Source organism: Anas platyrhynchos, chromosome 15 (assembly GCF_047663525.1).
Source record: "Anas platyrhynchos isolate ZD024472 breed Pekin duck chromosome 15, IASCAAS_PekinDuck_T2T, whole genome shotgun sequence".
Taxonomy (NCBI): Eukaryota; Metazoa; Chordata; class Aves; order Anseriformes; family Anatidae; genus Anas; species Anas platyrhynchos.
In genome coordinates, this window is record NC_092601.1 from 19032403 (window position 1) to 19056247 (window position 23845).

General features: G+C 42.4%; 1 protein-coding gene across 2 annotated transcripts; it reads left to right on the forward strand.

The window, feature by feature from the left end:
• Positions 1-3: 3 nt before the first annotated feature.
• Positions 4-15683, forward strand: LCMT1 (leucine carboxyl methyltransferase 1). Of its 2 annotated transcripts, XM_027469085.3 has the most exons (11): positions 5-178; positions 643-734; positions 1358-1479; positions 1873-1949; positions 2599-2660; positions 9219-9321; positions 10805-10925; positions 11704-11805; positions 12220-12311; positions 13867-13964; positions 15223-15683. In XM_027469085.3, the coding sequence occupies exons 1-11, from the start codon at positions 81-83 to the stop codon at positions 15243-15245; spliced, it is 990 nt and encodes a 329-aa protein (XP_027324886.1). In that variant the 5' UTR covers positions 5-80; the 3' UTR covers positions 15246-15683. The 2 variants fall into 2 exon arrangements, with proteins under 2 accessions (XP_071879781.1, XP_027324886.1); XM_072023680.1 differs by lacking the exons at positions 13867-13964; positions 15223-15683 and adding an exon at positions 12635-12787 and having other exon boundaries at positions 4-178.
• Positions 15684-23845: the final 8162 nt, after the last annotated feature.

Sequence of the window (23845 nt, forward strand, 5' to 3'; positions counted from 1 at the left end):
CGGGGGGCGGGCCGCACCGGGCGGCGGCGGCGGCAGGGGCCGGCAGGGGGGGGCCCGCCTCGCCTCGCCTCGAGCCCTCCATGGCGGCCGCTGCCCGCGGCCCCCTCCCCGCCGCCGGCCCCGACGAGGCGGACGAGGCCGTCCGGGGCACCTGTGAGGACGCGTCCGTCTGTAAGAGGTACGGGGCGGGCCGGGACGGGGGGTGCGGGGCATGAGGGGGTGGAACGGGGCCGCTCGGAGCCCCCCAGAGCCGTCCCGGGGGTGAGGCAGGGCCTGGGCCGCACCCTACGGGGGCTCGGCGCTGGGCCTGGCCGCGCCCCTCGCTGCGGGGGGAGCCCCCCGGGGTGCTGAGCTCGGCTGAGGGCGGCCCCCGGTGTCACGGTGGTGACACCCCCGGGTGAACGGCAGCGGGGTAGGAAGGGGCGGGGGTACCTGAGGGCTGGGGGACTCCAGCCAGGCGGGGCCCGGTTGTTGGGGCCGCACCGAGGAACCGCTCGAGGTTTGGGGGTCGCCCGTGGGAGTCCATCAGGGTAAAGGTAAAGTGGCTTGTTTAATGTGGCACCAGCCGAAATGTTTTAACTTGGCGTCCAGTAACTTCTTAATGGAAATGTTTTTTTCTTTTTTTTTTTCTTTATTGGACAGGTTTGCTGTAAGTGTTGGCTACTGGGAGGACCCCTACATCCAGTGTTTTGTGAGACAAGCCAAAGAAAGAAAAGCACCTGAAATCAATAGAGGCAAGTGGCCATATAAACACAGAGATGATACAAACGTATTTTTATCTGGCCTTGAAGAGCATCAAACTAAATTTCCATATATTGCATGCGTGGAGTGCATGATATACATAAAAGAATAGGACAAGTACCCTGCACAGTAAAATTGCATGCAGTGCCTGACCTTACAGTCATTTTTCTTTTAATCAAAGTTCTTATCTTTTGCTTTCCCTATTCTGAATGGAGCATCTCTTAATTAATGTGCAACAGGCTGTACAAAGCAATCAAAAATATTGACTTGACCCAGGACAGCAGCGTGTGTCAGCTCTGGCCTCTGCAAAAGTTAAGTGTGCACAACAGCTTGAATACATTTGGTCTGTTATTCCTTTACCCAAGGAATTACATTTTTTCTATGCATCTGATTTAGTTAGTAGGGGGGAAAAAACGAACCCCTCAGGTATTTTAAAGAGTGTATTATTCTTCACAAGAAACACCTTTTTTGGAGGAAAAAGAAAGAAAAAAAAAAGAGAACAGTTTCTAAAGTTACCTAAAAATCTCAGTGTTAAGCATCCAGTATTATATTAAAATAGTAGTTAAAATATATGTTTATTTTGTAAAATATATATATAAATATATATTTTTAACAGGTTATTATGCTCGTGTTCATGGGGTCAGTTATCTGCTTAAGGCCTTTCTAAAGAAAACAGAATGCAACTGTCAAATTGTGAATCTTGGTGCTGGCATGGATACCCTCTTCTGGAGATTAAAGGTAAGCGATAGCTGAGAGTAATGAACTCAGCTGAGTTCAAAGATTTGTGTGGATATTTGAAGCACTTCTGTGAGGGCTTATCAGTGCTGCATTCTGCAGCACAATGTGGAGGTGTGTGTGTCTGCAGACTGCCCTGGCTAGTTTGCCTCAGTTTTCAGCTTAGAATTAGTTTAGGTATCTTTAAACTGCAACTGGTGAGGAGATGCCGTTTTCACCCAAAAGCATGTGACATCAAGCTGACCTCTAGAGGACTTCCAGGGAACGGAGCATGAACTTAAATGTTTTGCTGTCCTCTTTAAGGCTAGGATTTCACTTTCCTTGTCCTGTAACCTTTTATCGTGTGCATGTGAAATGTGAGTGGCCCTAATTCTATGGTATTACTCCAATTCTCAGGATGAAAATCTTCTCCCTAGAAAATATTTTGAAGTGGATTTCCCAATGATAGTTGCAAGAAAAATACATAATATCAAGTAAGTATAATGCTCACATTTACCAATGTGAAACTGGTTATAATTTAGCCAAATGTCATGAATTGGAAGCTATACATTTTAATTATTTCACCTCTCTTCCGAGGAACTCTTCACACTCCAGGGTTTAGAATAAAGGTTTGATTGTGCAGACAAGTCGTACGTGAGACTGCTCTACTACCGTTTCAATTTGGAGAAGTTGCTCAGTGGAAACTTTAGGAAGGCAAACAGACTTCATTCTTAATTGTGTTAAATGTAGTGGGGCAGGGCAAACCTCAGGATGATTACAGGCTATTAAGTCTCTCCTATTAATACTGAATACATAGTAAATTTTCAGGCTTGCATGTTCAGTTAGATAGGATAGCTGGTATTGTGCATGAATACTCTGTTTGAATGAATAAATTAGAGCTTGTGGAGATACTTTGAGTGTCTGGATTTCTCTTGAAAGAGTACCTCAGAACTGTAAGAGTTGTTGGTTATAAAACGCAACTGCAAGTCCAACCTGCAGGCATTTTTATTTCCAGTAGAGGGCAGAGGTATTCTCTTGTCTGTTTTTTTTAACACGTGTTTAAAAAAAATATATAAAAAAAAAATTGGAAGCAGAGTTAAACAAGCCTAACTGCTCAGAGATGCTTCTTCCTTCTTCCCACAGATCAAAACCTCCCCTGTCAAAACCAATTATAGAATCCCATTCAGGGGACTCTCTTCTAATAGGTGAGTCATCCTTAAAATAAGTCAGCAATGTACTGCAGCACTTTAAAAACTTTTCTGATCACTTTGTTCTGATATGTGGGCAGGCTTTTAATGCTTGAAATGCTGTTTGGACAGAGAATTGGGAGGGAAAAGAGGCTTTTTTCTTTTCTTATAGAATCCTGCCCATTTGCTCTGTGTCATGTTAGAAATGTCTTCTCTTGAAAAGGTTTTATTCTGCCGGAAAGTTTTGCTTTTTTTTTTTTTTTTCTCTCTCTTATATGTCGCTTAAGTTACATTTTCTTGCCTGTCATGGAAAAGGAAGAATGCTACTGATGGCCAGATATACTTGATTAAAATATCTCAGTGCTTTCCTCGTGTTTTCCATCTTGATAAGAGCACAAGTCTTTACATTTAGCAGTCTTCACAGAAGTAATACAGCCTACAAAGTCAATTTGCAGGAGCCAGTCCCACTTGTTATACTTCGGTATTTAAATAAGAGGATATTACACTCAGCTGGTGTTATATCCTTCTACTGTCTTGGCTTACAGCCACATTAGGTTTGTGTCAAGATTATAATTTAAATTTGTGGGAAAAAAAATAGATTCTGTTGAGTTGTGTTTTCAGTGCCCAAATTGCAGATACTGCACTGTAGCTTCTTTTGGACCACTTAGGAGGAGCAGTAATTAGCTGCATCTATAATGCCAGCTAGTTTACATTAGCAGGTGTCACTCTAAAACAGAGCTAGCAGTCTCGTGTTTCCTGTTATGGTGAAATGTACAAGTGCTTTTAATAGGCACAGCCCTAGCTGAGAGGCTGGAGGGCTTGAAGGAGCCCTCTAAAGAGAGAGAGTGAGAAGTTGTGCTCATGCTGCCAGTGGCACGCTGTAGGTGCTCACCCCAAGGCTTGTTTAGTGCTTGAACTTTGATCAAGAGCACTGCCACATGCTGACTAAACTGCATATTTATGCATACCATGAACATTTTATTGCTGCATATTAGAGAGTTGTAACTTACCAAAACTTCAGATGTCATTTAAATATTAGGATTCTCTGTTGTTCATTCAGGTTTCAAAAGATGAAAGCCCAATGCACCATCTCAGAAAAAGGGCTTCTAAGTACCATTGTATTTCGGTGGGAGACCTCTTAAGTGTGTGATACAATGAGATATGCTGCATAAGTACTCTTAAAAAGGCGTTAATACAAAGTTAATCAGAAAGGTTTGATAGCATTTGTGTTACTGAATAGCTCTGTAGATGCCTCTCATACAGCAAAACTACTGCTAAGTTACCAAGTTGCAGCAGGGTATTGCAATCAGAAGCTTCTAATTAACAGGTCACTGCAGTTGTGAACCTACTGGAGTGGCTTATTTCTCTAAAGTTGTTCTTGTTCTTTCGCAGTGCTGGGCATTAAATGCTTTAGAGTAGGAATTTTGGTGTAATCAGGTTGGTGGAGGTGCTACCATGGTGTGACCTTTGGGTTGTAGCACAGCATCTGCATATATTTGGAGATGGTGAAAGTCTTCTGTGGAATGCCAGCTTGGACTGGCACTCAGGAACCACAGATGAGATTAAGAGTTCCCACAGGGATTTCACTCAAGGAGACATTAATGGAACTACTTCACATGGAACTAACACCAGAAGAGGGTGTAGAATGAGCAGACAAATCAGTCAGATGAATCTTGACTGGTCCTAAAGCTTTTTTACAGCTCTAAAGGAACTTGACAAAGTGTGACCTTATACGGCTGTTAGAATAAGTCTGTGTTCTGGGAGTCGTAACTGTCAGGATGGTTGTGATGGGCAAACAGGGCTTAATGAAGCAGCACTTCAGCTGGTGAAATTGCTCAGGAGTTTGGAAACTTGGGTTTGGTGTTTGGTTCTTTTTTTCTTTCTTTTTTTTTTCCCTTTTCCCTTGTAAATCAGATCCATACCACTGTCTCTTGTGCACAAGGAATAATTTCAGAAGCTTTGGAATTCATTTCTTGAGTTGCTGTAATATCCATTGACATGACTCTTGTTCTTACTGCTTTTCCCCTCTCGCTAAACGTTTTCATTTCATGGAGCCTAGTGCTTTTTTGGCTTCAGGGCAACATTTGTTCTCTCCTTGATGTTTTTACAAAGAAGTGGCAGCAAGGCTTGCAATTCAGGGATAGATACTTGTTGCCTCTGCCCTTGAATGCAACAAGATGACACTTGTCATTGAACAGCTTTGCCGTTTCTGAGGGAATGTCAGATCTCCGGGGGAAAGCAGTGAATTTGTGCAGTAATTTGACATTGCTGTGGCAGTATCAGGTTAAATTGTTTTCAAAGTTCAGTGATTCTATCTGGTTTATGATGCTGTTGTGAGTGTCAGGAAGTTAGTACTCCACATTTTGCTGCCTTGCAGGTGCCAATTATGTTTCAGTGAACTATTACCTTTGTGTCGCTCAAACTTTCTGAACCCTGTCTTGTCCAGCCTGGGAGTTGATTGTTTTAACTTGCGTTTTCCTACATGTCCAGCTTCGCTTGTGACCCAACGCAAACATCAGGGGTGTTGCTGTCTTGGTGATTTGCATGCCTTGTGTTGAGGATGATCCTGCTCTTGCAGGACAGGCTACATTTCTTTGTGTTTTGATACATACCCTCTTGTGACATTGTAGTTACAAACAACCTAAGTGAAACAGTGTGTCATTCGTGCTTGTGATTCCACAGAACAGTTTGTTGTAAAGCTGCAGAGATACCTTAGCATCAAAATGAACGTGAGGAAAGCTGTTTGATTGAATGGTATCCTGCATGCTGTCTCTTAGAAAAATCTTCAGGAAAAGTTATTTGAGAGTAATCTGAGAAAAGATTACGGAAAGTAAACTGAATTCTTGCATCGTAAGTGCTTTGTGCTCCTGTGATTCTATAATGCTGCTTCAGTAGGCAAATTAAGATAGGGAGTGAGTGTCTGAGGGCCACCATAAAACAGGACATTTATTTGCTGGTAGCATGTTTCTGTAAAGGGCAACTTTATTGTAGTGAGGTCAAAAGGTAAATATAAGCACATCGTGCTACTGTTCAATAGCTGTAGTGACATCTAATTCAAACCACTTGTTTTGTTACTTTCATTGCAAAAATCACAGAAAATATACTTGCAATTGGTATGGTCAGAGCCAAATGTGTTGTGCGTGAGGCACAGTTAATAGGAGTATGCCCAGAGGCTGAGAGGAGCCCGTGTTGGACTGATGGGCTGGATTCCAGTGGTGGGGGGAGTTTTATCTCCCGTATCTGCAGGGAGCTCGCTGTGGGAGGTGCCTTCAGAGGAGTGAGGTTACAGTAAGAAAAATGTCTTTCTTTTAAACACCAAAAGTTTGATTCACTTAAAAAGAAACTTCTTGCTCATAAGAAAAAAATCAGTGACGACCACATGACTGTACTGCTGAAGTGTGTTTTTTTTCCTCTTTCAGCTGCTCTGTAGGTAGGCAGTTATTGTAACATAAATTTGCACCAACGCTACTTGGTCAGGGTAGCAGCATATCTGCAAATGTTCATATTTAGAGCATCAAGCCATATGCTGAAGTAGAAATTGATGCCAATGACCGTGAAGTAGGATCACGTTATTTTCTGGGGCATTTATGACCATGCTCCGACTTTTGGCCTCCAGGCTGGGAACAGCAGCAATTCCAGCTATCATCAGCTTTCATTGCCTCGCAATAAGCGGGTGTCTGCTATCTGGGTGTGAAATGCTGGAGCAGTTCCCAGTTCGATTTTAAAATGCTGAAGAATTTTGCATAGTTGAATTTGATCTCTTCATCTCTGACTTATATATAAGGGATATTTGTTGTGCCATTTATAGGCCAAAGGTAGAAGCTGGTAGAAAATCTTACGTGGAATTTTAGAAAAGGCTTGGCTGAAACTTTTTCCTCAAATGTTTTTTTTTTTCCACCTCTCTTTTTGCATTTTGAAATAGACTTGTGCAAATTTCTTATCCTTCCTCCAAAAAGATTTCCTCCAAAAGTATTGATCATAAATGTTGACATACATGAATTATGGAGATTTTTAATGAGGTGCTGTCAGATGTGTTTCAAATGAACAATTTTTAGCAATTGTATCAACTTTTGTATGATGTGTGTGCAGCTCTGCCTCGGTTTTCATCTGTGGTTGTGTTTGCCAACAGCCATCAATGGAGAGTTGAGGGAAGTTGGCAGGGAAATGTGTGGAGAAACAAGTATGTTCTGTTTGAATGGACCAGAGAAGAACTAGGCAGCCCAGATACTGGAAACAGAAGAAAAGTGATTGCATTTGGAGTAAAACACTTTTGAAGAGAAGAAGAGAATCCGTTCCTCATCAGCTTTCTTCACTTTTTATAAATTTCTGCTGCTGAGAGTCCTGTGCGTTCTTAAAGACTTAGCCAAGCATGGAGTATACTCTGATTTAAGGTTTAAAGAATATGTCCACTGAGCCAAATAACCCTTGAGGAAAGCTTTTGTGTTTTGTTTTTTTTTTTTTTTTTTTTCTTCCTGTAGATAACTTGAAATCACCAGGCTATGGTTAGGTGGCTGTTTGTTTTCTCTTGCCCCCAGCTCACATCTCCAAGAACAAGTAAACGTTTGCTTAGCACTGAGGATCAGCCAGCTTACTTTGGCCATCCCTTCTTCTGCCCTGTGACGGCATAGCTGAAATCCTGTGGTTCGTGGTATATACAGGCATGTTAAAAACAATGTTAGTAATTTTGCTGGATTTTGAACCACTGTAAAGGACAGTTTTAACCTACAATTTGAGAGGCTTTGCTCTTTCCTGTTCTTTGGTTACAGAAGCTTATACTCATGGTATGAGCAACGGATGTTTATTTCTACCTCTGGTGAGATGTTTGTAGTACATCCACTGCTGGGTCAGTTGAAGACTTTTGCGGTGTGTTTCTGGTCATGTTTAATGTACCAGCAGGTCCACATCAGTGCAGCTGGACAAGAAGATGGCGTTAATTTCATACTAATGGTGATGGCTTGACGCTTACTTTGCTGTATCTCTGGTCAGCAAACAAATCACTATCTGAGTACTTTCCTGTGTGTGGTGAGGTTTTTTGGGTGCCGTTATCATGGTCTTGGTACCATAACTTAAAGAGAAGGGTGTGGGAAGCAGTAACGCTATTACAGAGCACACACATAGAAAAAAGCCTTTGCTGAAAATGTTGAACCACTTGCTGCATAACTTTCCTTCTCCGTAACTATGCATGCACCATTCAGATCTCTGTGCTGGCTTGGAAATGTTGCTAGAAAAATGGTTATTGTGGCTTTCTAGAGCCTTTTCAGAGTTGGTCTCTCGAAAACTAAATGGAGTTCCTTCTAGAATGTTTGAAGTACTGTTTAATTCAATGAAATGCTTTTTGTTTTTTTTCTTCCATATTTTTCCTCTCCCAAGATGGAAAACCTTTTTCACTCTGTCTCTTCAGCCACTCGATTTCTCTTTCACCCAGCTCTTGACATCTGTTCCTGTAGTGCCATTTGAGAGCTGTGTCTCTGCCACAGGTTCCCAGGCAGAGCTGTGCCAGAGCAAGTGACAGCTTCTGCAGATGGATGTTGGCTGTCCGTTACAAGACCGCTTCAAACTCTGTTCTTGTTGTTTTTTGGTGTTGTTTCTCTCCCTACTGTTTAGCTTACTTATTTTACTGTTTGCTTGGACATCCGAACAGCAGGAAGGAAAAGTGGCTGGCTATTCTGTCCTCACATCTTCACTCCGGTAGTACAGCTCTTGAGTTAAAGCTAAAACATGAAGGAGCAATCTATCACATTCCTACAGAACCTTGCTTCTTTAGGAGTGGGTTAGATACTGGACTTGTGAAGTGCTTTCCTGCGGGCTGGGTTTATATAGTTGGGTTGATTGCAACTGGTTGTCACAATTACCGACAGCAAGATACTCGTGTTGCTACTGGCTTCCTTACAGCTTTGCTAGTATAGCAAGCGTCTTCTGGCTTTACTATTATTTCCCCCTTCGTGTTGGGAAACCTTTATCGAAGCTTGCTCACTGCTGTATCCTGGGCTGAACGTTTACATCTCAGAATATCTTTTCTAATTTGACTCCTCGCATGTAATACCATTGCTAGACCATACGAGAAGTCTGAACTAACTTTTTTGGCCCCCAAACATGTGTGATACCCATAGACGTTATATAACATATGTGTTGTTAGTTTATGTATCTCTTGTTAATTTTTGAAGCATTATTAGTCTAGTTTTTCAGAAATTAGTGAAGGAAGTAAAAAGTCTATTGGGTCATTTAAAAAGACTCTAAAAAGAAAGCAAAAACCCCTGCATTTAATCTTCATTCTTTTTTCCTCTCTGCATTCCTTGAAACCATGGTAACGGATAGGTTATCCTATCTGCATTGTAGTGGCTGCAGAGTAGAAGATTAGGTGTTTGGCAGAGTCTGATGCTCGTATAACACAAGCTGAAAACCACAATAATCTGGTATGAGGGAAATTAATGTTTTTAAAAGAAGAGTTTTCAGTTAATTGTTAGGTATAATAGATCAAACTTTCACTTCGTATTCATATGTTGATGAATATTTTAATTTATAATCTCAGCATACCTCTTATTTGTAACTGTTGGTTTCCAAATTTTGAACTTGCAGATTCTCACAGCCTAGACTCCAGTCGTTATTCCATAGTAGGAGCAGATCTTCGTTTCTCATCAGATCTGGAGGAAAAGCTAAAGAAACATAACCTGGACGTACAGTAAGGTTTCTTTATTGTTACTGTTTTTTTTGACGAGAGCTTATGGAAGCAGACTGGTGAGAGTAAAGTCAGGCTTGGGCATACGGTATCTGCATCCAGTTCTCATTATGCTATTTCCATGGTTACCTTTTCCTGAGCCCTTTGAGCAGAAGGAATTGTGCAGACACCTCATGCAGCCTAACTGAACTACTGCAGAGTTGTTCCTTCTGTAGTCCCTCCTGCAAACAGTGTTTTCATCACCTATGTATCAAAATATCATGAATTGTTTTTTTAAGGGTGGAGTTTTTATTGATTCAGTGGTATTTTTTTTTAAAGATGACTTATGGGACTACCTAGATCAGTACCTAGGTCTTCCAGCCCTATTGTTACAGCCATGAGTCAAGATTTCTAGGAGCTTAGCTGGAAAAACAAAGAATTATTCTGTCAATGTTTTTTTTTTGTTTAGAGTTTTATCTTTGTAATTATTTTCTATTGCCTCTGCTTAAAACATATATTGTTCCCTAGACCTTTTGGTAAAGGGATTGCTATGGAGTCTTTTGAGAACTTAACTCTGGAAACTAATGTCTAGCATTTTATTGTTCAAGCATTAGGCTTCTGAAACGGCCAGGATTTAAGTTTTTAAAGCAGATGATGGACATACCTTTCAAATATAAGATATATATAAATAGCGGCTATCTGGATGGGTGGGAGAGAGCATATGGGAAAGCAGAATGCATCAAACTGCCATTTAAATCTTTACATTTTCATCTTCTGAAATCTTATCTTGCTTGTCTGTATTGCTGCTCCTTGTGGAATTTCTCCTGCTTCTAGTGACTTTTCTTCTTCCTGTTCATTTTAACAAATAAAAGAAAATACTAATTCCAAGAGAAATTACTCCCATAGATGTCTATTTTGGTGGTGCGGATTTTATTTTATTTTGTTGTTTGTTTGTTTCTTGTGGATGGAAAAAAAGGAAACAAAGTGCAAACTACAGATTGCATTTTGATTGGTGTTAGCACATGAAGCTTTTTTTTTCTAATATCAAACAAATTTGTCTAATTACAGTTCTTAAAACTTTTTTGAAGAGAGAAACTCTTTTTTTCTATTTGTACTTTAATCCTAATTTTGCTAATCTGTTAAAATTGCATGGATTGTGTCTATAGGGTATGGTTCTTCTTCAAAACGATTTTTAATATGCATTTCATTTCCTGCTATCACAGTTCGGAGATCGATTACAGGATACACATTCTTCTGTGTTCATTGCATGGTTCACTTAAAAGAGATTGTTTCTCAATATCTCAGTTCTGGAACCAGGGGAGTCCCCTGTGATTAATTTGTTGGCTGCTGGAAAATCCAGTTCTAGTCAAACTGATGAAGTGATTTCATCCAGTCTTAAATGTCTAGTTCATAACAGTGGAGCTCTTTTAAGAATGTGGGGGGCATGAAATTACTTGCCAATAATTCTTGTTCTTTTGCTAGGAGTGATTTGTTTTTTGTTTTAAAGTTTGCCGACGCTTCTGATAGCAGAGTGTGTGCTGGTTTACATGACACCTCAACAATCTGCAAATCTCTTAAAATGGGCAGCAAGCACTTTTCCAGTGGCGATGTTTATAAATTATGAGCAGGTAAAACAAAAATGGCATTTCTTGAACAGCATTATTGACATAAAAATTGTTCTCAGGAGTGGGAGTTCTGCTTGTGAAATGAGTTGTCCATATTCTTTTCTATAGACAACAGGTTCTGCTGAAGTTCTGTGTTAATGTGTGGTATCTTGTCAACCTGTTATCTTATTGTAATGAATATACAACTATTCTGAAAGGTGATTTGCTGGACTATATTGAACCAAAAGAGCTAGGCTTAATCTGTATGTGGGTGAAACCATAGAATATTAGTTTAGATAAGTCAGAGCTAAATGAAATGATGCTGAATATTGGCGATGAGTTCATAGCATTAGATAATCACCTCTCTTGTGTTTGGCAAAGGGGAGCAAAAATCATATCAGCGTGAACTTAACTTTTCTGTGTGCAAGTAAAATGCTGCCTGGAGGGAACTAGGTAGCTGTAGGAGTTAGTAACAGGATCTTCCATATTGTAAGTTACTGCTAGGGAGTTAAACCAGGTTGTGAACAACTTAAAGCAGAGTTAGTGTTCAGTGCGTGGTCCCTGTACCCACAGGGGAAGTAGTATTGTTATCATTAAACCAGCACTCAGTGGTAAACATGACATAGCTGAGGAGGTTGTGGCTGGGGGAAATGAGACCTAGTGTAAGAATGTGAAATCTACTTTAAAGTTATCCTGTGCATTTTATGACAGACAATTAGAGAGTTTAACCAAGTTATTGCTTTTCATTGCGATTACATTCTTTTCGGAAGGGGGAACACTTTTGTCTCATTCTCTACCTGAGGTGAATATGACGGATCGGTTTGGACAGATCATGATTGAGAACTTGCAGAGACGACAGTGTAACCTGGCTGGAGTGGAAGTCTGCAGATCCTTAGAAGCTCAGGTAATGGAGCACAGAGCTCTGGGTGTATTTGATAACAAATTTACGTTGTCTGCAAGTTCTGTGTATGCTATAAGGATCAGAGCAGTGACTGAAGCAGGTTTGGGGTGGGGCAGCTGCTACCTGCAGGAAACCCTTTTCCATCTGCTTTACAGTGATTCCCTGCTATTAAGGTTATGGTTGCTAGATAACCACTCAGCTTCTGCAATTGTACAAAAACTGCAGTAGATCAGAGCACAGCTCTATCTAGCTCACTGCCCTCTCAGTAGAGGTTAGCAGCAGATGCTTAGAAAAGGCTGTAACAGCTCTTCAAAGAACAGGTCGAGTAGCTGCCCTACAAAATCCTTAAGGGGAAAAACTTTTCTGGTATCATGTCCTCGAATCTTCTAAAAACTGTCCTCCTTGTTTATTTTACAGAGGGAACGATTGCTGTTAAATGGCTGGGAAAATGCACATGCCATTGATATGATGAAAGTGTACAGCTCTTTGCCACAGGCTGACGTCAAAAGGTATTGCTGATAGCTCGCTTGCAGCCAAAAGTCATCTTCACATGCCATTTCCAAAATACTTTATGTCAATAAGTAGTATGGGATCCCCTCATATATCAGAGGGTAGCTGTGTGCAGATGCTAGCTAGCTAGGCAGAACGTGTCCGAGTCTGAGGTTTCTGCAGAGCCTTATGGATAACGCCTAGAGCAACACAAATAATCCAGAGGGTTATCTCTGTAAGGAGTAGACTGCCAGTGGTAATGATTTATTTCGGTGAGGTATAAAGCATCTCATGACAGAAATTTGCAGATAAAAGATGCTACAGAAGTGCTGTGTTTTTACAGTACCCAGGATGTTTCTTGTGAACATCCAGCCTCCACAACACCAGATGGGTGAGGCGGAGTCCTAGGATACATTCGGAACAGGCATCCACTTTTCATGTCCCCAAGGCGGAGATGACATCCATGTGTTTGCTCCAGTCTTGTAGGCCTACGTAAGATTACTTACCATTTGTTTTTTTTCTGCTACAAGTGGGTGGAAAATGGCCAGTTTTGTTCTTCCTTCCTTTTCATATCATGTTCATGAGCTAGATTGCTGGGTCTGTACATGGCTGAGTACAGAGTGGGTATAAGTAAAGGCTGCTTGCACTGGTCAGTAGTCTGCATTGATTTTGTTATTTTCTTGCATTAAAAAAATGCTAAAAAGGGGGATTTTTTTTAGTGAGTAACATTTTAGGTATGTAATGTGAAATGTGAATTGCTATGAGCAGTTCATTACCTGTTGTTTGAATTAGCTAAGCAACTCCCCTTGGTCAAAATAAATATTTACATAAAAGGATTTCTCAAATTATGGAACTGAACAGGTAAAACTGAAAATCATAGCTTGTTTAAATAGGAATTATGATGCTAGGCTAATCTACAGTGACACAGAGAGGAGCACGCCATGTTAAACTCTTTAAAGCAAGGACAGCTTGGGAGAGGTTTTCTTGGTTTGGTGAAGTGGAAAACATTAAAAGATGAAGAATCCTTGGTAGGGACCATTTTAGGGAGAAAAAAATCCTCACATCTTATATGTACCATTTGGTTTGTGTTTTGTCATGAGCTCATGTGGGAGAGTTGTTAGGAACTGCATTGGTGTACCCATCACTCACCAAGACATAATATGGGCTTGTTGTGATTGTGTGGAGAAAATACTATCTTCAACTGTTAGCTGTTATCCTTTGCTAAAGATGAATCTCATTCCATTAGTCTGTAAATACCATCTACATAAATCCAGCAAAACCAGATACATGTAGTATAAGGGGTTAGAAGAGAAACGCTAGTATTCCAGAGAAATCATACAGATTAATCCTGGAACATTAAATTCCTGGGATTAGAAATTAAAAACGTCTCATTGTTTCATACATTGACAACAAAGCCTAGCAGTGGTGGTATCTTCATTATGAACAAATATGTTTATTTTACTGTAAAGATAACTGCTGTATTGGCTATGCCTTTCAATTCTCTGGGGTGAAGAAGTGTACATTAAAAACTCCCCTGAGACTCCAGTTTAAATCAGAGGTTTTTTGTTCCCACAGAATAGAAGAACTTGAATTCCTAGATGAAAAGGAACTGTTTGAACAACTAATGCAGCACTACTGCATCTGCTGGGCCTCAAAAGACAGCAGTAACCTGGGTAATGCTCTCCAAGATCTAGAAGTTGACTCTTCACAATGAAATCTTACATGGAAAGACAGGGACTATATCCATCAGATGTATCATAGAAGTATCCTGTAGCTGGAATGGGTTCTGATTCTCTGGGGCTGTGAACACCTCCTAGGTGGTGACAAAGGACCGTTACTCCACTGTCTTCTGAGGGTTTGTATAGGCATCTAAATTGCCTAACTCAAGCCTGTTCAGTACAGGGGAGTTCGAATTTTTATACTGAAAGATGCCGGATGGGTTACTTTAAATAACTGCCTGCTTTATACTATCAGTGCTAATTGAAAGGATTACAAATCCTATGAACGTAAAGTACCATATGGGCACACAGTATATAAAATCACGGTGTCCTGACAACATAAAAATAATTTTCTGCTACTTAGTCCAGTCTTCTGCACTGTCCCCATTACATCCATCTAAGGCTTAAGTGTTCCAACCTGGGAGAAGAAATTTCCCCTGAAGTTATTAACTCTTAGATGTTCCTTTGGTTTTAAAGCTGATAAAGCGAGATCTGCAATATCCCATTGCTGTTGCTGTAACAGAGATGCTAGCTTGTGGTAGCTTCAGCTGACCTGAATCCTACAACTTTGTCAGTATTGCATTACAGAAATGCACAATTTTCCTTTGTTTTCTGATTGCTATGAAGGGACTTATTTCTAGAGGAGCTAAGCACGACAAATTCACCTACTCATAGTAGCCAGCATCCCTGGGACCTGCAGCATTATTCTTTGCTGTGATTAAAGAAGTATTTAGGGCAATATTGTGAACTGAGCTTAAATGGTGCAGCGTATCTTAGAAGTCAGAAAAAGCAAATCTCAATCAAATATGTAATGCCTGGGCATGCCTCAGTCTAAAGCACTTTTTCTTTATCCAGTGTGAACTCATTGCCCTCATTAATGGTACTTGTCCCAGCTTTCTCTTCTTAATTCCATGAGCAGACTCTTACTTCTGTCAACAGTCTGTGTTGCTCTTTCTGCCACAGATAACCTCAGTGCTCCTTCAGATTGGCTTATTCAAATCAACTGCTGAATTGCTACGAAAAAAAGTTAAAAATTGCAGATCAACTTGATTGCTAATTTCTTTTCCTGACACCAAATCTTTAGTATTTGTTTTAAAACCAAAACAAACCTCAAAGCATCCTTTCTGCATCTATCTTAATAGTGAAATATGCGTGGTATAGGTATAAACGGTTGTTTCTCCTCCCACACCCCCACCCTTTCTTTTTCTTTTAGGTCTTGCAGATATCGCCTTCTAATGTACTTGCTCGAAGGAAGCCGTGGGCCCAGAAGCCACAGCTACTGCCTTCTGCTTGAGACAAGATCACAGAAATGATGGGACTCTGCATGTGCCAAGTCCAGTCTGCTCATCTGTGTAAGCAGTGCCAGTAAAGAAAACGACTGGTGCTGCTCATGTTGACTCTCCTGTTGGCTTTTGGTAGTTTTAACAATTTTTTTTGGCCCATTGTGAGCAATTGTTATGAGGCAAGACTCACTTCCCATTCCTGGATATCTCTTAATGACAGACTTTTTTATGTCAGTAATTCCTGTTTAAAAGCTCACCTTCCTTAGTTTAAAACTGAAAGTAAAGTGTTCTTGGATTACATTATTCCCCTCTTTCACCTTTTTGTGGATGTGTAAATTGTATTTGTGACAGGAAGCTGAAAAAAATAAAGTTGGTGAGCTGCATTACTGGATACCTCTTTGCACTGTGCACGGCTGATAATGAAAGTTAATTTTTGTTCATTTTCATTCTGTTCAGGTGTAACTTTTATGAAGTGTTACCCTATTAGCTTTCTCCAGGCTTTTATTGTTGCTACAAGGCTGTCATTATATTTGGTCCCTTTTTGTAGGGGAAAGGAGAAAGAAGAAGAAAAGGGACCATGCTTCTTGTTCAGTGATGTACAAGAAACTGGTAAAGCAGACTTTATTTAACGGGGTAAGACTTAGCTTGTCAGGTCAGCATGGGAATTGTAATGGTAAGAAAGAAATTAATCTACATTTGAACTGCTTCTGGCAGTATCTTTACACCAGTGTCTCATTCTTCTTTCTTTCCCCTTAAAAGAAAATTCCAGCAGCAACAGAACAAACAAACCTGCCCTATTGTTTGGAATTGAATCTTGCAACCTTCTGATGAGAAAAATAATAAATGTTTAATATTTATAATTTGTCTACTGTCTTACTCAAAAATTACCTATTCATTTCTATTTTAGTGATTGTTTTTCCTTTGCCAAATGCCTCAACAAGGGTATTTTAAAAAGTAGCTGCAAGCATAAGCAGCCATTTCAGTATGCTGTGTGAATTCTGTAGTATACAAGTGTCTGGCTTTGGAAATAGTTGATAAGGGTTTGGACTAGGGAACGAGGTTACTGAGATTCCAGAAAAACTAAACACTTCTTAGAAGTGACAGTCAATTTCGGAGAAACAGAAGTAGGAAAAGAAATGGCCATTACTTAGCTGCCCTTCTCTCACAGTCAAGTACCAATTTTAGTCACTAGTAGCTACAGGCTGCCTGCTGTAATGTTTGTATCAAGCTGATTTCATAAATGACAAGGCACAGAAATACAGTATTTGCTGTGCTTGGTCTTTGCTAAGCGTTCCCCAAAGGGAAGAGATGGATCCTCTGTGCAGCAATGAAAGGAACTTAAAAACTTTTGCTTTCAAGATAACAATCGTAATAGTATGCTTACGTCTGCACTTTCTACATTTGGGCTTAGCTGTGCCCTTCTGCTGAGAGGCATGTGCAGGCTGTCTTGCTCTGTGTTAGTGTTGACCCTTTCTCTTCGCAGATGCAGGAGACCAGAAAGGTGTGACTCATTTTTGCACCTTGCCATCAAAGTTCCTTCTTTTACACAGAAGCTACAGCCAGAGACTAAAATTTGCCATTGATGGTTTTCCATTGCAGTTGCCTGCTGTCTAGATTGGAAAAGTAGATTTGCTGAGCCTGTTCGTTGTGAAGCAGGGGGCAGTTAGCCTGCTGCATTTAATGGCCTGCAGCTTCTGTGTTTTTTGTTTGTTTGTTTTGTTTTGTTTTTGTTTTGCATTCTGGTTTTACACTCTTGTTACTAAGAGATTTTTAATCTTTCTGTGTGTGTGTCCATGTGCTCTGTCATACCAACACGAATCCAAGGAACTAAATTTGACGAGCATCTATGAATCTGTCTCAATTCCATCTGAGTCCTTCAAACTTGCTGCCTAGCTAAATGTAGCGTCTTTGCCAGAGACCTGGGAAATGATAAAAGCGTTGTGGCTCCATGCCCATTTTCAGGGTACAGTTTCTCCTGACTCTGTGTGGCTGTGCAAAGGGTAGATATTCATCTGGCATAGAGAAGAATACCAGCATGCAACTGCTTTCTTGCTGCTTGCCCCTTCAGAAGGTTGGTGCAAGAAACTGGCCTCTAAAGATCCACGAGTGAGTACTGAAACCTTAATTTGGGTACAGTTCACTGATACTACCAAAAGACAGGAGTATCAGAGTCACAAGGGCAAAATTGTATGAATAAAATGTCATTTGAAACACTGCCAGTGCAAAATTATATCTGCAGTTGCTACTCAGCATAAAAATTGAAAAGGTTCCCTATGGAAAAACCTTTGTCCTCCCTCTGTGATGTTCTGGTTTTGTTTCAGAGAATGACAACTGAAAGGGCTTGCAGACTCTAATGGGACAATGACAAAATGGCAATGGCACGTTTCTAGGCTGAGATACAGGCTTTAGAAAAGGTAAAAACAAAACAAAACAAACAAAAAAAACACCTCAATCTCAGTCAGTTCTGCTGTATTTCCAGAAATTGTTTTTCCTCTTCTGCTGTTCATCACAGCTGGATCAGCAGTTTGTCTTTTACTTTGGATGTGCTGTCCATGAGGCCAACCTAAATTTTCACAGAAAGATGGCTCTGATTCTACCAAGGGTAATGGCAGTCTGGGAAAGGTTCCGTTGTCGGTTCTGCTCAGGTGCTTTCATGCTGCCCAGAAGCTTGCTTTATTGCCACCTAAGGCACGGTAACTCTGCAAATGTGCTCAGCCCTGATCTTTCTAACTTTGCTAGTCAGGCCTTGGGCTGTCTAAAATTGTGATGACTTTATAACATGTGGTCTCTTCACTGGCAGTTGTTTTGATCTGGGTTTTTGATGGGTTTATTGCTTTTTTGGCCATTTTCCTACATTTGAGGAGATTCTAAAACTTTCTAAAAGATCTCTTATATAACATCTTTATTTAGGCTGGGATTCTGAGGTGTCACCTCCGTGCCCCTTCACCCCCAGCCCTTTTCCTTTACCCAACAGCTGTTCCCCAAGTCTGAAAATCCTGTAAGTCTTTCCTATGGATGCTGCCCCCTTCTGACTTTTTTGGAATTCATCAGTACCGCATCTTGGATCGTGCTGCAGACCATTGAGCTGCTTTTCTTGCTTTTAATGAGCTTATAGCATACGGGGCCCTTCCACCTACAGATACTGACTCACGAGAGTTTTGCTACTGTGGGGTGTGCGCGCCGATTGGGAAGTCGCTTGCTAGATCTAAGACATAACGTTATGAAAGCATGAGTAGAGGTTGGGCACTTTATTGCTTGTTTCAACTTCTAAGAAACAGTAAAGTGCTCCTGAAAGAGAAAGCAGTAAATGTTTTACCTCTTCCCCATTCAGAGTGGACTGTGGCACTGGGGGGGTTGTGGTTGAACTGGGATCTGTTGTTCGACCAGCTGGTTTTCTCTACCTGTAATTCCTTTTGCTTCAAGTGAGCTGAGATAATGGAATTTCGTGCCTTTTTTTTCTTAAATCATGAGAATCGCTGTCATTTGGGAGCAGGCTCATATCTTCTTTGTCCTCATAGTGTGCATTAGCCGTGTTGCAGATGCCTTTCCATCATCTGGAAATGAGCCATGCAAAATCTGTAGCCCTGCTGATGGCTGACAGGTGAGCCTGCTGGAACGGAGCACGGTGGTGGCTCTGCTGTGCCATTGCTTTTCAGCCATCAGGAATCAGAATTCATCTCCTTTCCAGCCTCATCACATACCTAACTGTCCTTGAACATATCTGATGTTCTCTCAAAACTCCCCTTCTAATGTATTTAAAAGCTAGTTCCTACTTTCTTCTATATTCACATAGATGCAATTTTCTTCCTTGCGGTTTAGGGAATAAGAATTTATTAATGGATGACTAACCTCAGTGTTTGAGACTCCTCTGTACAGCCTTGACAAGACACCTGATTCTGCCTGCAGTACTTTTTGATGTTCTTCTCCTTGATCTCTGTCCCCAGACAGCTCCAATCTGGCTTGCTGGCATTGGCGTTACCTGGACTGAGTGGCATACAAGCACCCAGTGAGAGATGGTGTCCATCCTGAAAAACCCCTTGACTTGAACCGATGTGCAAAAAGCATCTGAAATAGCTGAGCCAAAGGTGTTTAAACATGAATATGGGGGAAACAAGATTGTGTAGTGCCACAGCTCATAGCTAAGTCTGACAGGTTATGTGACAGTTAATATCTCATTTAGCAAGAGCCACGGTTCAAAAAGAAGACAAAAGCTCTAAACACCCTTTGCACTGCAGGAGTGTAACACGTCTTTAACCCAGTTTTATGAATGGGAACCAAAGCAAAGTCTCACCTGCTCTGGAACAAACCAATGTGTTTGAACCAGTCACCATCTGAGGTGCAGACACTGAGTTGTTGCCTTTTGCATATAAAAATGTTTTGAATGTAGCTCACTGCAGGAGAAGGCATGTGCTCTGTCAGTTTTTTTTTTTTTGTCCCCTTGTTTGCCATGGCTTAATCCTCTCTGTGTGAGGAGATGTCTCTGCTGGCATGAGGCAGATACTGGCAGGATTTCTGCTCACCCACTTCATTTTTAGGTCGTCACACAATCCATTCATCTGAGGGAAGTACGGCAGACTGCAGCAGAGGTGTGATAGGTGAGGTGGGATGAAAGGCGCGGTGGGTGCCCTGGCTGATCTTTGTCTCGCCGAATCTGAGTTTCCATCTTGCAGCTGTCAGCTGAAAGGTTCCGCATCCAGCCCGGAGATGGGAAATCAGTCCTGTAAGAACTCTCCAAGAGTCTCGCTGCCAACTGTGGTAGAGAAAGTAGGTCATGTTGTGCTGCAGGGTTACAGCAGGATCAAAAGAATTTGTGATACTCGGGGAGCTTGTGTGGGGAAGACGGGTGTGGGCAGTCTAGCTCTCATGATTACGCTAAGATAAATAAATCTTTCACCTCTCTTCAGGGAATATTTGGTTTTGGAGAGTGCCTGGTGGGGCTGAGATGATGCTACTTTGCTGGAAACTTAGTAGCAGAAAAAGACAGAAGGGTTTTCTAGCCAAGAGAGGTGGAGATGGCCTTTGCCTTTGGCTGCTTCTTGCCGTGGTCTGGGTGATCCCTCTTCTCGGCAGAGGCTCCCCAGAGCCACACGGTGTGCTTCTGCCTCTGTTTTCTGCATGCACCCCAGCCTTTTGGTACCGACAGAACAATACAATTCACCCCTGCAAAAGGTTTGTTGAGAGAAGAAAAAAATCTACGCTTGGGTAAGCTGCAAGGGGAGAGTCACCTGCGCTTCCCCCAGCAGCCCCCTCCAGCGCAGCAGCTCGGTCAGCTCCCCTCGCCTGCTCACAGCTTCCCAAAGGACTTCTGTCAGGTGCTGCCTGCGTGAGCTCCAGTTGTCTTCAGTGGGGTGAACGCAGTGGAGCCAGAGCAACTTTGTGCTGACTGGAGAGGCCGTGAGCCAAACCTGGATGGCAGCCCCACCCCTAGATAAGGGCACTGCACTCTCACTTTTGCCACTCGGATACCTCCTGTCAGCCCTAAATTTAGCTCTGGTCTTCACGCTATGGCCACACCTGTGTCATTTTGTGAAAGGTCATTTAAAAGTCCTTCAGATACTTTCCTCTGTCTTACTGAATGTGGTTTGTGTGGCTGTGCATGTGGTGCCAGCAGGAGGTTGGATGTGGGCAGGAAAAGTCCTGCAATCCTATAATGCTGCTCCTTGCTCCGTGGCTGTTTGTGGAGCACCTGAGAAGTTGCATCTCCCACCCATCCTACATCACACATCCCCCTGCAGGGACGCGTCCTGCTGGCCACAGAGCTGGGTCTGGGCAGGGGGATGTTCCAGGGGGGTTGCAGAGAGCGGGGGCCACAGCAGTTGCTGCCTGCCCGTGCTCACCGCTTTCAGGCAGGACGCGCTCGGTGCTCCCTGCTTGCTGCGGGTCTGAGGCTGAGGAGCGTTACACAGCCAGGGGTCGGAGCCCAGTTGCTGTGGCAAACCGAAGGGGCTGGAGCATGCATCCCCCACCTGCCTTTACCTGCCTGCCACAAGCTGTTCCCAGCAGTCAGAAGAAAATCCTCGTGCTGGGTCCTGATCTTCACCCTGTCCAGGTTTCGACCAGCATTTAGGTGACAGAGCTCTGCTGTGCCTGTCTTCCCTTCGAGTGACCTGGGCCCGAGCATTGCCTACTCGCTTGTGAAAGATCAATTAGTCTCCTTCTAAAGAATTATATTAACTAATTCTTCACAGGAATTACCCAGCTCTTCATACCTAGGAACTGAATGTGAAGCAGTCGCTAGCTTAGCACGCAGCGTTTCAAGCTGCTCTGAAAAGTTACCAGTTCTTAATTTCTTGCTTACAAGGCTTCTCACCTCTGCTGCTGTGGTGCAGGCAAATGGGGTCCCTGAGAACTGAAAGGCCCTGTTACAGCCAGCCCCATGGGATGCCTGTGGGAGCCTGGCGTTACCCGTTGTGGGGAAGATGCGCGCACTGCACGGGGCTAGGAGCATCCTTCCCTTCGTTGAGAGCTTGGGGGATTTTATTTTTACATGTCAGGATTAAGGTCTAAGTATGGCTTCATCCCACTGGTTATTTTCCATTCTTTCAACCCAGTCTGCAGAACTGACCCAAATCTGTCCCTGTTTTCTAACAGAAAAAGGTAAGTCTGTCTTAGGAACCCTTGGAAATTTCCATCAAGCATTACTGTAGCAATCTGAAGTGAAGCTATTAGGCAACAGGACCTATAAATGAGCAGAGGTCAGCTAACCTGTGTTACTGCTACGAGATGCAAATAATTCTGCAAGTTCTCATTCAGTAACAGTTGTGTAATCATTAGATTATCAGTCTCCAAGATAAATACTGTAAAGATAAGGCAGTGACAAGTGGCTTGCCTTTGCCTTCTTTATTGCTTTTCAAAAGTTGAACGTGGATGCCGGCTATGCTGGGGTCTTTCATTGCAGCAATGCCATTGTGCAGCCCCTAAATATTTTGTTGACAATTTTTATAGACATCCTGTCAGAATTCTGTCCCATCAAACGTACCTGTGCTGATTCAGCAGACTCGAGGTATGCTCGGGTCCTGCAGCTGGGCACTGTTGGATAATGGTGCTTGAGGGTGTTCTGAGTCAAGTGTCTGCTGAAGTACTTCGAATTTAGAATCTGTGAGTGGGGATACTGTTGTTCATATTAAAAAGCATGCAAAAGGAAGGCTGTGGATCTCCGTAATTAAGCAGGAAGAAAGAGAATGAAACATTTTTGGGGGCGCTGGACTTAATAAAGGTATTCAGACTTCTTTGTACAGATAGACAGACGTGAGAAACGTCTTCTATGGTTCCTAAAAAGTATTTTTCAAAGCTGTTGCTTGTTTTGTATTGCCATTTCCTGTACTAATTGACACAGTTGCTGTTGTCACTTATTTAACAAATCCGCATTATCAGTGCAAGCACAAACAAGGACAAAAATAAATGTCTGATAATATGAACAGATTTATCTGTTCTTATCCCCACGCCTTTTTCCATGAGTGCAGATTGTATTAAGCTTGCTGAACAAACCTTATTTCCAAGCATTTAATCTTATCCATGAGGGGCAAAGGGTGCTACGAGCAGGGCTGTTTTCTTCATGTGTTTTTAGTATCTCTGAGCAAAAGACAGGTGTAGGAGCACCCTCGTCTGAGGATTGGCATTGGGTAGTGTCGTGTTAAGACTGAGCTTAAATTGGGTCTGTGGTAATCTTGCTGCCTGTTACCTAAATCGTATTATGCTGGAGAGTTGTAAGTCAGGGGAAATCACGGTACAGAGTAAACATAAAGGAAATCCAACGCCACCTCTGCCAACTCCTGATGATAAATATAGATCATTTATGTGGCTGCTGTAAACTGCTGATTGCATGGGAGTGCCCAGAGAGCCTGGAATGTGCTGGGTGCCATTCCTCTCCCTGAGGACCGCTCACTCAGCAGCTCCTGGCTTTGCCTGGGGTCTTGCTGGAGATGTGACTTTTCTGACCATGCTGAGCAACCCACAGCCCTGTTGTCCCATGTGCCATCCTGGCACTGCAGCGTTGTGGGGCCGAAGGCTTCACACACCCCACAGCCATCCTGCGCTGGGTGCTGCTGCCTGGGGCTGCACAGGGCATGGTGCGGAGCCAAACCAGTGCCAGGCTCATGCACTGGCAGGAGGCACACCGAGGATTTGTGCGCTCCAGAGCACTTTAGGAGCTGCAGCTGAAGAAATTGACACTGTTTTATCATGTTGCTTTTGTCTCTGTTTTTAAGGTTAACTTGAATTACAAACAGGGAGGGTTATTTTCCCTTGGACCCATCTTTACCCTGAGATGGAGAGATGAAAGCACAGCAGCGTTCCCTGGAGTCCAGGAAGAAGGCACAACACTCCAAATTGAACTCTTTTGATCATAGCACATCAGCTATGGCCCTGCAGATTTTTTTTCCTTGCCCTAATCTTCCCAAACTAAATCAGTCAGGATTTTGCACGGCGCTGAAATTTCTGGAGCCAGTTTGCTCTGGCAGTCTCTCAGTCCCACATGGCAGGTACAGGCTGCCTAGGCAGCTCCGGCTGGCATGTTGCATGGAGTTGTTTGTCTGAAACTTGCACCAAGAGGCC

Bases quoted from the DNA above. Each gene is read 5' to 3' on its own strand.
- LCMT1 (XM_027469085.3), top strand. From the start codon at position 81: ATGGCGGCCGCTGCCCGCGGCCCCCTCCCCGCCGCCGGCCCCGACGAG. The intron at 2,661-9,218 runs GTGAGTCATCCT...TTGAACTTGCAG, and splicing joins AGGGGACTCTCTTCTAATAG to ATTCTCACAGCCTAGACTCC. The intron at 13,965-15,222 runs GTAATGCTCTCC...TTTTTCTTTTAG, and splicing joins AAAAGACAGCAGTAACCTGG to GTCTTGCAGATATCGCCTTC.